Raw genomic sequence first — 13871 nt, forward strand, 5'->3', positions numbered from 1 at the left:
GCTGGGGCACCTCCCCTACGAAGAAAGGCTATGGGGGGACCTCATTGCAGCCTTCCCATCCCCGAAGGCAGCAGAGGAACAGGAGGGGAATCAGCTTGTTAAAGGGCAGAGACTGGCAGGACAAGGGGGATGGAGTGAAGCTGAAGGAGGGAAGAGTTAGATGAGATATTAGGGGCAAGTTCTTTACAGAGAGAGTGGTGAGGGGCTGGAACAGGCTGCCCAGAGAAGGGGTGGGTGCCCCATCCCTGAGGGTGCTCAAGGCCAGGTTGGATGGGGCCCTGGGCAACCTTGTGTAGCTCCAGGCTGGAGGTTGGTGTCCCTGCCTGTGGCAGGGGGGTTGGAGCTCTGTGACCCTTGGGTTCTCTTCCAACCCAGACCAGTCTGTGATTCTATGTTCTCAGAGGAAAACCTGTGTACGCTTTTACTGGATTTTAATAAAATCTAGGATGAATTTTGGGGTGACCCATTAAAACACTTCACAAATTAACCCGATTTTCAGCTGGAAAGAACAGCAGCTCTCTGGGAAAAAAAAAAACCACAACCCACACACTAATTTAAAAGCACAAATAAACCTCTCTAAACCCAGTGATTATTTCAAAAGGTGCCAGCCAAATATTGACAAAAAAGGATACAGAAATAGGAACACACCAGTGCCACAGTCAGCTCTGAAGCCATGCTAAGTTCTGCCATTCACTACAATCTATTTATTCTCACATAGGTGAATTGCTCAGCAAAGCTTGTTCCCTCACACCAAATAGAAAAGAACTGGAATGAAGGTAACGTGGCTGGTTTTGTTAAACAACTGAAAAAGATGTTTGGATTTATGGACATACCAGACCTCAGACATCTTCTCCTCCATGCAGCTGTTCTAGCCACCGGTATATTTAGGTGCCTGTGTTTGCTAATGTTCATCTACAGAGTTATTCCTGTTAACTCCAGGCTCCCTGGTCAGCACATCCACTTGACAAATCCTGCAGTAAGGAACCTGTGGAGCTGACTTTCCTCCTGCTTTCCTACACTGCCCTTTCCCCGTTATTTTCTCCCTTTGGTGTTCCTGCTGGTAGTTAAACTCACCTCAAACCACGAAGCAGGCAGCAAACTTCTTCCCAAACACAGAAAATGGACAGAAGACGGATAACCAGCCACCCTGGCTGCCCAGTCACACCAGTTAAGGCACTTGTGTCTCTGAGTTTTTAGGAAAGTGACACCATCCCAGCTCCCCTCCCTTCCCACACAAAAGCAAAGCGATGCACATGAGTGCAACGCAGCTCAGATACAGTATGTAGAACACAGCTTTGTCTGCACCACCTGTGAGGTGGGGAAGGTGTCTGCCAGAAATCCCAGCCGGTCCCTGAGAATTTGGCCTTTTCCTGCTGCACACAGCCTCTGCCAGGTTATGTTCTCCCTGGCTCTGTTCGCTACGGGACTGTTGATGAGTAACAGGCTCTCTAGAGCTTGCTTGGTGCACTTTCATCTGTGCAATTAGCAGAGGACAACAGTTCTGATTGCTCCAACCCTTCCCATGAGCAACAGCACTGTACATTTCTAGAACCACTTCATGTTGCCCTGTCAACACAGAGATGCAATTTTCTAGTTCCTGTGCCAAAGAGCTACGCACAGGGGAAGCTCCCTCCCCTTACAAGTCAATAGCCTTGAGTTCAAACCCCACCACCACCAGCCACAAACACTGCAACGCCCTTAACATGTGCTGTACTGACAGATATGTTGATAGTGACAAAGCTGCCTCCTGTAGAAGTTGTATAAGCCACTGAATGACACTGCAATTGTCAGTTCTGAGGACAGAGAGAAGTTCATTTCAGAAAAGGAGATAAAAAAGGTGGTTGAAGGAGATAAAAAGGGTGGTTAAAGGAGACATTTCTTTACTACCTAAACCCAGAGAACTCATTTGAACACCAAGTTTTTCCCTCAATAATTATTGCACCGCAGGCAAATAACAGCCACGTTCCCCACTCTGTCCCCAGCACTCTTAGAGCCTAAAAAGCAACGTGTCTTCCTTCTCTGTCCCCCAGGGAATCAGCCATCCACTTAATGAAAGCAGCAAATTACCACTTTACAAGCTCAACCTCTGCTGCTGGGTGGTTTGCAAAGGCTCAGGACAGCGGTGAGCTCACGAATCAAGTGTCAGCAGTGTCACCCACAAAAGCAAATGGGTGTCTGTGCTTCCAGGAGAGCACAGAGGTGGCTGGCTGACACCAGGATGGGCTGTGCATACACAACCACAGACCCATGCACACACACTGTTGTACCAAGAGGACGACTCTGTCCCAGCTGTACTGAGCAGGGCAGAGGATGGACGTGTTGTTACTGTCTTTTAGCCTGAGAATTAATAAAAAAAATTAAAGAGTTGGCAGGTAACTTGATTTAAAAAGTCCCCTGTAGTGCCTGCGAGGTAGTTAAATGCCAATAATCACAAAGGCCTGACAGGGAAAACTGAGGCACTTCAAGGTGAGGTAATTTGTCCAAAGTCACAGTCAGAATCGCTTGCAGAGCCAGAAGTGCTGCACCGGGCTCTTGGCTCAGAACGCTGAGCTGAGCTCCTTTCCGGGCTCAAATGTCAGAGGCACTGCAGGCCATGGAGTTCCCAGAAGGTTAGAGGAGCCTGACAGAGATGAAGCTGCTGCTGGCAACAGAAAAAACATGGACGTGGTGTAGGAAAATCCAGGCTGTAAGGGCCATGCAGTCAAGGGAGGAGGGACACTGCGATGGCATCACCCAAACAGAGCTTCATAATCCACATACCACACCAGCTGGCCAGAGCTGGGGCTGACACCTGAGACAGGCCATTTCCTTGGCTGATGGCCCACTCTGCTGAGCAAGGTGAAGATGTCATGCTTCCCCTTCCCCAAAACCAGGACAAACACCTGCCTGGCCTTGTTGATGAGGGGTAGGCTAAGGCTCATCCTTTGGTGAGGTTTGACAGGACTTTCGGTGAGCACCACAGCCTGAGCCCCTTCCAAGCCGTTTTCAGACTGGGGGAAGAGCGAGGCAGTGTGCCCATCAATGCCCACCCCCAGCAGCACCAGGTCAAAGCTGGCATTGGCCACCAGGGCCACGATCTCCTTGGCATACAGCTCCGTGCCCCTGTCCTCTTCCACGCAGAGCCGCTGGTTCAGGTGCACGGGCATGGGGTGGATGTTGAAGTAGGGCACCCGGACGTTCCGCAGGAGGTGTCTGTGCAAGCTGAAGAAGTTGGACTCCGTGTCAGTGAGAGGGACACAGCGTTCATCTACCAGCCAGATGTGGGTGTGCTCCCACGGGAAGGCGTAATGGTGTCTTGCCAGCCGCTGGAACAGGACCACCGGGCTGGAGCCACCTGAGAGGGCCAAATGGAACTGCCCAGAGCGTGCCACAGTCCTGTGTGCTGTCTCCTCGATGTCAGAAGCCAGCCGGGAGATCAGCTCCTCAGACCACGCTGAGACCAGGGGATTCTGACGAAACCTGGACTGGATGGACTTGTAATCACTTGGCATCGCCCTGCTGGGGTTCAGCAGCTCCACTGGCTCTGCCAGTGTGAATGCCACTTCCCCACTCGCCATTTCAAAGTCTAAGAGGTTCTGGTTCTCCACACCTCCAGGGTAGAGGCGCAGGGGCTGGTGGGCAATGCTCTCCAGCAGCGGTGTCCAGAATCCCCAGGAGGCCAGCAGGTTCTCAGTGGTAATGAAGAAGTCCTTCCTGCCATGGTAGATGTTGGAGATGAGGACGGAATACGCATCCCTCTCTTTCACAGGGCTGTACACGTAGTAATCAGACAACGGCTGTCCAAAAACGTGCAGGTCTGACAGACCCACTGCTTCTCTCCAACCGCCTTCTGGCATGACTGGCCTGAAAAGGTTCCTGCTCACGAGCACCGCAGGGGTGTTGAGTGCCCCGTGCCCGATGTAGAAGATGATCTGCTTGGCTTTACACTGGCTGTGCCCTGCATCCCTCAGAGTCTCGCTCTGAGCGCAGTAGGCGCGGTTCTTGAAGAGCACGCGGACATAACCTACCCGCTCATCCAGAGCTTTTCCAGAAGTGAGGAGGAACGGGACCCCTTCCCAGCGCAGGCTGTCACTGTGAATCAGCACACCTGAAATGACAGTTGTCTCAGCTACCAAATTAAACCTGAGCAGCAAGCAGCTTTGAGGGGCTGTCCATCACCCTTCATTCTCCTCCCTATCCTCCCACAAATCTTGGCATCCACTGTGTCTCTTGCTCCACATCAAGCCCTTTCATGGCATCACTGGACTACCCACAGCTACCCCACTGTGCTTCCTCCCAGCTACCCTACTTGATGAGCATCCTTTCATCTTGCAGGGAGCTACTTTCTGAGCATGAATTTCACTCAGACAAAATCTTTAATGTTCAGGAGACACAGCATGGCCAGAGATGGCCCTGTGGTCTGCTACTCAGAGAGCTGCCCATGCTTTGCCCCTCAGTGCAGAGCGCGACATGACTTTGTGAAAAGGCCAAGGAGTTTGCAGACCACTTCTAAAAATAACACAGAGATGAAGAATAATGGGACTTAGCTCTTATGCAACTCTCCCTGTTCTCTGGATTGTGAGTTACCTAACAAGACAAGGGTATTATCCTGTTACAGCTCCCAGTTACCATGCTGGTGGATGCCTGGAGACATCCCCGTGTCACCACTAAGGTCCAGAGTCATGGCTGCTATCAGCACACAAGGACTCGCATCTCCTGCTCTCCTCAACTCCAGACTAGTCCCCTCTCCAGGGCCCAGACCAAGCTCACCTGCAAAGGTTGGCGTTGTGCTGATGTAGTCTTGTGCCTTCTGCAGTTCCTCCTGTACCTGGCTGGCATATGCCTGGTACTGCCCCAGCACGGCACTGTTCTTCTCCAGCCCCCGCAGGGACTGGAAGGCCTGCAGCTTGCACTGCAAAACCTCTTCAGCCTTGCTCACGTTGGCTGGGAGCTCCATGGTCAGGAACATCAAGGCCTCTGTGAGGTGGTTCTGCAGCACATCCCGGATGACTCCATACTGCTCGTAGAAGCTGGTGCGGCCTGTGGACAAAGAAGAGGTAAGTTGCTGTTAAACCAATACAGTTTCCTTGCAGCCTTGCCCTCTGCATGTGTAACATCTCTGCCAAGGGGAACAAAGAGCACAGGCCCTGACTGCTTTGCACCAAGCTTCTCTTCTGGCCCAACAATTAACTTGAAGTTACCAAGCTCAGGAATGTCGTGGATGTTCCACCACTGGATGTGTTCAAGGTCTTGCTGGACAGGGCTTTGAGCAACCTGACCTAGTGAAAGAACTCCCTGCCCACTGTGGGAGGCAGGACTAGATGATCTTCAAAAGGTCCCTTTCAACCCCAACCATCCCCTATAGTTCTGTGACTGTAAACCTTCTCCCTCCCACCAGAGGGGCTTCCAAAATATCTCTGCTGCTCAATTAAAGAGAAAAGGCTCCCACGGGACTGGCTGTCCTCTGCAGAGCCAGACACAATCCTCTTTTTGGGTGCTCACAGAGCCTAAACCCAAGAGGAGTAACGGTCTCACCTCACCCTTGCCGGGCGCACGGAGCAGAAGGCAGGCTCTGCTCTCCTGGGCTGCTCCTGCTCTCCGAAGCTGCAGTCAGTGATGGGCAGCGACACCAAAATGAACCTCCCACATGCAGCACGACACAGGGCCCCTGTATAACGCTGTCCCTGACACTGCTGTCCCACAGGTCACAGCACCTGGGGCTGGTACTCCACACAATGCACAGTTCTACGGGCAGCCTGACAGAGAGGCTGGAAAGTGGGATCAGTGCAGGGACCCCAACAGCTCTAGATCCACAGAAGAGCTGAAGCTGGACCCTGTCCCTGAGCACTGCTCTTCACTGCCTTATTTCCCTGGGTTTCACGCCCTCTGAATGGCTGAGACACACTCTTGAGAGACAAAATGCCCTGCACAAAGCCCTCCTGCTCTTTCCTCCTCACAGAGGTGGGGACAGGAGGAGGAGGGCAACGCGCTTACAGAGTGACTCAAGCAGATGCCTTGCTGTAGTCCCTCAGCAGCAGGCTGCACACTGCAGACTACACCACCACAGCCATAGGCTTCCCCTATCGATTGATACATTTATCTCCCTCGCTCTAATCCAAAGGCACATTCATTAACGTAATCAATGCTGCAGTCCTGCTGGGAGCCAGGCTGCCAGCTGAAGCTGCGCAGGGGGAGGGAAAAAAAAAGGGATGTTAAATGAAAAATGATGAAGTTGTTCAGAGCAGGGAGGGTACAGGGTGTAGCTACACACAGACTACACTGTTCTCCCTGCATCCCTCTGCAGCGCATCCCTCTCCCTCAGACAAGCCCAGGTCAGGGCTGCCAAACCAAAGCTCGCCCCAAGTTTGATAAAGTTGCATTAATTGAGTTTGTGGTAGCTGAGAAAGGAAGGCAGGCAGGCAGGAGGAAGACAGAAGAGGAGGTAAAGCGAGTGAAGCAATCCTGATGTTGCAGAACTGAGGGCGCCTGACATCCCAAGAAGTGCTGTGGGTGGCAGTCCAGCCCGGAGCGCTTTATGCTGAGCACTGCAGAGCGGATGCTGCAGCACTGCAGGGAGGGATTGCAGCCGTGTCCTTCAGCAGGAGACCCATGCTAGCAACTCCAGGCTTGGGTTTTTTCTCTCTGCAATGCTCTTCTCTTACTACAGATTGGAAGGGAAAGAAACAGGCAGGCACAGACTGATTTAGGTACCTGGATTGACATGGACTAGCTGATGTGAGTGACACCCAGGCAACAGATGCAAAAGCATCTCCCAGACAATAGTATACTCAGGGGGAGCTTGGTAGCTAACAGGACAGGAATACAAACATGTTGTTGCTAAAACAGCCAGATTATTGCAGCACTGAAGTGACCTTACATTGCACCCATTCCAAATCCAGTACCTTCTATCAAGACTGGGGATAGAAAGGTAGGTGCAATGCTCCCAGAACTCAGCACCCAGGAAAAGGTGGGGGGATTCTCTCCCTGCTCCCAGCTGAACTGCAATGGGAATCTTTCCATGGAAGCAGCAATGATACCTGGAAGTGAGGCAGTCCCTTTCTCTTTCCAAGGAGCAATATATCATTCCTCTGCTCTTGTTTCTGCACCAGCACTACCTCAAGGGCCACTTTCATGTAATTAACAAACCTGCCAGTTCTCCTCCTCACCCCTTCACCCCAGCTCTGCACACCCAACCTCACCAACCTTTAGCATCCACAGTCTCTTTCAAGACAATCTCCACTCTTTCCACATGATGTCGGTTCCAAATTGGATCCAGAAACTGGCGGTTCTGATCTCGAAAAGGCAGGATATGGGCTACAGCCTGTGAAGGGGAAAAAAACATGAAATAATCAAAGGCCTCACCTGATTTCCACAGCATCTCTGCCTCCCTGCCCCATCCAGCATCGGGATGCAGCCAGCAAAGGCCACACACCAGAGAGCTGAGCAGGTCAGGGAAGAGAAAATCAGCAAGGGAGCCCATGGTGATGCACAACAGGGTCTCCAGTGATTGTACAGAGCAGACAAAGGTTTTTCCGAAGCATTTTGAGGTTTCATGTGAAAAAGGCTGAACTACAAACTGCAAGACACTGTGTGTATCTGTCAAAGGACAAAGGGCTGAGTCAGACCATCCTGGGACTAATGTACAGTTCCAGAGTGCTGAAATACATTGGATCAGATGCTTACACCCCTAAAGCCATCTGCCCTTTTTGGGGTGAAAAACAAAAGAAGAAATCCCCCCTCTCAGTAGACATGCTCCTTCTGAGTAAAACCCAGACACATGGCTGGAAGAGGCTGCTTTCAAAACGTGGCATCACACTCCTCTAAAGCAAGGGTGGCACGTCCTTGAACACTGCCTGGGACGGTGCAGCTCCACCTCCTGAACTGTCCCTGCAGCAAGTCCCCCATGCCCGGAGTGGAACCCTGGCTAGGAAGAAACCTTCTCCTAAGCATGCTGCAAACCTCACATCCCATCAGCTCCGTGTCATATCAAATTAAAAACTGCTTCTAGAAGCCAGGGCTAAGCAGAGAGAGACCAGTGTGTAATGAGATGGGAGAACTGTGAGAGGGAAAGGGCGTCCCTTATTCAGCGAAATCAAAGCCCCGACCTTGGTGAGAAGACCAGATGAATTCTGCATCTCCCCTTCATGCAGGCATACAGTTCACTCTTACACCCTGAATTCCCTCTGGAGAGGGGACCCTCTTTCCTCTAACAGAAGGGAGCCCTGCTTTGGTCTACGTGTTCTCTCTGCCTGAATTTTGGGGGGGGGACACAAGACTCATTAAATGCAGAGCTGGCATCCAACACTTCCCCAGCCACCAAGTCCCTCAAGCTGGCAGGCAGCTGCTCACCACAAGCTGCTCACCTGTTTGCCAAGGTAGTGGTCCACCCGGTACATCTCCTCTTCCCTGAAGAAGCCTGTCAGCTCTGCAGCCAGCTGCTGGGCTGACTCCAGGTCATGGCCAAAAGGTTTCTCCAACACCACACGCAACCAGGCTCCTGGGGGTGGCCTGCAGCTGCTGTTGATATGACGGGCAATCTCGGTGTAGGCAAATGGTGGTACTGAGAAGTAGAAAATCCTTCCAGCCTCCTTCAGCCCTTCCTGGCGAAGCAGAGTCTCGATCTCCCTGTTCAGGGCAGTGTAGTTTTCAGCAGTCTTCAGCTGGTGGTATTGGCTCAGCTTCAGGAATTGGTCCTTGAGCACAGCGCACCGGTTGGGAGGCTCGTCTGGGGGACAAGCCAGCTTCTTCAGCACATCAAACATCAACCTCTGCCCTGGCTCCAGGGCTGTCAGTGCAGCCCCGTGGAAAGTGAAGCTGTGGCCATTGCTCACTTGGTCCATGTAGAGTTGGAACAGACCCTGCCACAAATACTTCTTGGCCAAATCGCCCGTGGCTCCCAGCAAGACCACGGAGATGTGACCCTGGGACACTTCAGCGAACGATGGCAATGCTCCCAGGAACAACACTGTACACAGGACTCTTCTCAGCATCTTGGGAGAGAAGAAGTACACCCAGGAACACTAGAGGACAGGATAAAAAAAGAATCTGTCAATCCACATTATAACACTGCAAAACACAGTCCAAGGTACCTGCTTCCTGTGGCTGAAGAGCCAGAGACTCCTGCCTGGATCCTCCACCCAACAGTCTCTCCTCCCCTCCATGATTTGAATCCCAACAGTACCCAGGAGTCTGGAAAGGGCTGCAGCCTCTTCATGCCAGCCAAGAAGTAGAAGACAGTGTGTGCTTCAGGTCTCCTGGTAGCGTTAGCATCGTCCCCCCAAGCTGATTTAACAAGGGGGTGTCAGTGCCTTTGGACTACAAAGCTGATACCCGTTTTAATACCAGTATCAGAGCTGGCTACAAACACACACGTGCCTCCAAATTAAATACTGCTTGCAGCACCCTCCTGTTTGGGACTTTGCTCCAGTGGTTTTATGCTGTCTTGGCATTGCTTCATGTCAATATTGTCACAGCAGCTCAGGGACAAGCACGACCACTGGCAGTCCCAGTGCACAGGCTCCTCGTCAGTGCACTGCAGTGTAACGACTCGTGTGCACCACCACTTTCTTGAACGGAGCTGAACTGGGTTCTCATGAGCTACTGGGAGACAAATAATCCAATAAAACACCACAGGGGAAGAAGCAGTTTAGTCTTAAAAATCGAGTCTAGACATGAGCTGGTGCAGATGCTGCCTGGCACTGTGTACGTGGCCAGGAGGCAACACAGGGCTTGTGTCCTGCCTGATGCAACTTCCCGTCACTGAAGAGGACACAGCAGCACCCTCCACCCAGCACCCACTCAAACCACTGCAGCCAGCAGCACCTGCCCTCCCTGACTGAAAAAAAAAAACCTTTGCTCATTCTTATTTATTCTTGTTTCTTTAACCCAAAATAAAGCTGTTTTTACGATAAGTGACAGACTGAGCTGTTACACCCAGAAACACGGCCATGACTTTACAGCTCAAGAGAGATAACCCAGTGTAAGTGAATAAACCATTTCACTGTTCTCATTACATGAGGTGTTATTGCAGAAGCTCTTACACCAGCTCTCTCATGCTTGTCGTTTCACTTTCTGAAGCTGTGTTTAGTCAGCCTTCACAGCACACCAGCTAAGTAACCTTCTTTAAAAACTTGGGGTTCTGCCCAGTAAATATCTACTTTTTAATTTTACCCATGCAGGAAAACCAGCTGGTTTTTCTGACAGTAAGAGTAAAAGAGCACATGGCTTTTTTAGAAGGGAGCAGTTGCAGTCTCACTAGGCTCTGCACTGCCATGACGACACCAGTTTAAAGTGGCAGTTTCACAACTGGATGACTAAGAAATAGATCTTGGGTATGAGAATGAACGTGATCATCTTATCCTTCTGCAGGCAGAGACAAGGCAGCACAGTGTCTCATCAGATCACACATTAAGTCAGCTAGAAAACATGTCTCCATGACTCCAGTTACAGCTGGACATATGCCCTAGGACCAAAAGCTGTTAAGCTTCTACCTGCCCAGAGCTCCTTGGGATTGTTTTCCCAAGCCTGGAGCAAAACACCTGGTCCTTGCCCCCCTTGAATGGCAGGGGGATCAAACACAGATGTTGTCCTAGCTCTTGACTGGCTCTCCCCCTGGAAAGCTCCCAGAAAAGTCACTATTCCATCATCAAATCAACACCTAAATCAGCTAAAGGTTGAGGATAACAATCAAAACAAGGAACTTCTGAGTACCCCTCCCTATCTGCAGCTTGAGCTGGTCTTTATAAATCTCATGTTTCTCTCCCCAGCAGACTCACCTGAGTGGTATCAGAGCTTTACAGGGACTGTGGTGGCAAAAGCAGCTGGAAACTTTTCTTCACAGCCCCTCCTGAGCGAAGATCTCTCTCTTCCTGTGACTGAGCACACAGCAGCCTCCAGACCAACGGTCAGGTGAGCAAGCAAGGGAAGGCAGGTTGTTCCCTTCCTGGTAAACGGGAGGAAAGACCCAATTACAACAGAGAAAAAATCAATGTGCCTGTGCCAGCAGTGCCCCAGTACAGCCCAGTTCTCAGCCTGCACGCACTGGCTGTGCTAAACCCCTTGGCTGCTCTCTGTGAGCCAGCAAACCACAGGCATATGTGGCAACTCCTGTTGCTGGAGCGTCCTCCTGGCTAATCCCTCTGCTCTGCGCATGAGTTCTGATCAGTGGCCAAGGTTTCCAACTCAGAGCCCTGTGAGCTTCCCCGGGAGAGCCCCCCACCCCAACTCTGAGAAGAAAGGGCTTCCCAAGACTACCACCTGAGGCAGGGAGAAGGGGGCAGTTTTAGTGAGCACCCCTAGGACAGCCCTTGTGTGATGCTGCCGTACCTTCCAGGCAGCCCAGCTTCCCTCTAAAGGTCACCTTGCACAGACTCCTTGGCTTTTCCTTCCCTGTTTCCTGCATGGAAATCACACCAAGCTGTGCATCAGGTAGTCAGCTACAACTGCAGCTCTCTCTGCTTGGCCACCGTACAAGGAGACAGCCTCAGTGCTCCCCATGGGGCACATCACCCCCTCCACCCAGTACCCACTGCTCCCCCAAGGAGGCACGCTGCGGTCTGTAAGTCTGACTCATATCATCTCTCCCCAGCCTCCTGTTGTGAGAGTCTCCTTCCCTCCCCCCTTATCACGCTCTTGAAGCTCCAGGTTCCCACTTAAGGAACCCAACAAGCAGCACTGGCAACTGCAGGTGGGTGGAAGCGTGGTGCCTAAGACTTCACCTGCAGTATAAATAACTATCCCTTTAAGTTGGGGTTGACTTCCCCCACTATGAGGTTATAATGCAGATGACAAAGTTTCTCAGTGCACTGAAGTAATATTGACATTTGCTTGAGCAACCTTTGATCCAGGAAGCCAGAGAAGTTTGACATGCTGCCCACTGCACACTGCTGTGCAGGGACCACAGCTGGAGAGCTGGTGCCTACTGTGGGATGGAGAGGGTTTGGGTGGCTCATTCCTTCCCACATACCCAAGGAAATGAGTGGATTAGCCCAGTAGTTTCCTGGCAGATTGAGCTACACAGTCACATGTATTTCCCAGCCAACTGAAAAACAGTTTCACAACACTCCCAATAACAAACTATTGCGTTACACTGTCCAGAATAAGTGCAGCAAACCCAGAGACGTTTGTTTACTGCCTTCATATCAGATAATCACCACTGTTCACATTAAAGAAACAAAAATATCCCCCAGACAGACAGTAAAAAATTACTCAGGCTTCAGAAGACTCCTGGGTCTGATCCATATGGGATGCTGCAAGGGCTCAACCCAAAGCGGGATGCTTAAGACTCTGCATTCCCTTGCACTGGGGTTTCAGCCTGACAGCAGCTCAGGCCAGGTATTGTAAGCTCCCCTGCTGTGAGGGGCAAATGAAAACGAGCTTTTCTATTGCTGCCACATCCCCACTGAAAAATAATTAAGAGATGCAGCACGGCCTGGGGCTCCTGCAAGGCTACACACCTGTTAATGTGTGAAGGCAAAGTTCTGGAGATTCTCTGAGAATGGGGAAAACCATACCGGTCATCTGCATATGCAAATATTAGAGCGGGAGTGATCTCATCACCGGTCCTGGAAAGGTCTGAGGCTCAACGTGGAGACTCGCGCTGAAAGCGAGCTGGGAGAGGCACGGGTGAGTGTCTGGCTTCTCCCAGGAGCCATCCGACGCCGCACGGGCACACCGCCTGGCTCCAAACCCCCAGCGAGCTCCGGCCCAGGGCAGCAGCTCGGCTCGCAAAGCCCTGGCGAGGCAGGACAGGCTGCCAGGGAGAAAGATGCCTGCAGCGCATCGCCACCCACACCGAGCCGCGAAGGCTCCCCGGCGCGCAGCCCCTGCTGCGGCAGCCCGGAGGGACCCCCCCCCCCTCCTCTCCCACCTGCCCCAAACCCGCCCACTGCCGATGGTCTCCCGGTTTCCCGAGCACCGGGGGAGGCAGAGGGGACCCCGGTGAACGCCCCTCACCACGGACGGAGGTACCCGGCACCGGCACGCGTGGGAGGGGCGAGAGGCGGCGGGGGGGAGGGAAGAAGCGGGGCCGGCTCTGCGGCTGCTACGCACCCCGCTCCCGGCAAACGCCTCTCCGCGCACCCCGGGCTGCCCTCTCGGGGGACGGGGCGGTGGGGGCAGCGGGCGGACCGGGGAACCTGCCGCTGCCCGGCTCGCCGCAGCCGCCCACCCCGTCGGCGCAGCGGCCTCCCCTCCGCACGCTGCTGCGCGGCAGCGCAGGGCACACAGCCGCCTTTTCCGGGCTGCCGTACGCAGCCGCGCAAAGAGCCGCCTCCCTCTTCCATGCCCAGACCCACCCCCGCCGCCGCCCCCCACTCACCTCCCTCCCACCCCGGGCCCGCGAGCGGGGCGGTGGCGGCTCGGCGGCTGCGGGCGGGCCCGACACAGCGCCGCGCCCTCCCGGCCGCTCCTCCCACTGCCGAAAAAGTCTGCGGTTGGCGTCTGATCGCTCCGGGGAGCGTCGGTCGGTCGGGAGGAAAATCGCGGTGCAGAGGGGCCTCCGCGGGCGCAGGGTCCCCCTCGTGTAGGGTACAGCCACCTCTGGCCAGCCCCAGATGAGCACCGGCACTGTCACTGCACCCTGACCATGAAGCTTGCACCCTTGGTGCTTGGGAGACCATGGTGTGTTCTCTTGGAGTGCATTTGAGGTGAAGAGGTTCATGATGCACCAGTAAGCAAAACCCTCAGTGGGGCCAGGAGTTTCACCAACCCCAGGAAAATGTCTCTTATTCTCCCCAGTTGCATCAGCTGGTCTAACTCATATATATATATATATATATATATATATATATAAGCATTTATAAAGATATGCTTACCTACAGACCTTGTATTGCTTTGTATCGTGAAATTATTGTGACTCTAGCAGACTATTTTCTAACTACACACACCATAGA

General features: G+C 52.8%; 1 protein-coding gene across 1 annotated transcript; it reads right to left on the bottom strand.

Moving 5' to 3' along the window:
* Positions 1 to 2729: 2729 nt before the first annotated feature.
* H6PD (hexose-6-phosphate dehydrogenase/glucose 1-dehydrogenase) lies at positions 2730 to 8969 on the bottom strand (the record flags this gene model as incomplete). The annotated part of the gene is made up of 4 exons (XM_084274771.1): positions 2730 to 4087; positions 4750 to 5019; positions 7183 to 7300; positions 8343 to 8969. The coding sequence occupies 4 exons, from the start codon at positions 8967 to 8969 to the stop codon at positions 2730 to 2732; spliced, it is 2373 nt and encodes a 790-aa protein (XP_084130897.1).
* Positions 8970 to 13871: the final 4902 nt, after the last annotated feature.

The sequence above is a fragment of the Gallinula chloropus genome (genome assembly GCF_964237585.1).
Source record: "Gallinula chloropus genome assembly, chromosome: 23".
Lineage (NCBI taxonomy): Eukaryota > Metazoa > Chordata > Aves > Gruiformes > Rallidae > Gallinula > Gallinula chloropus.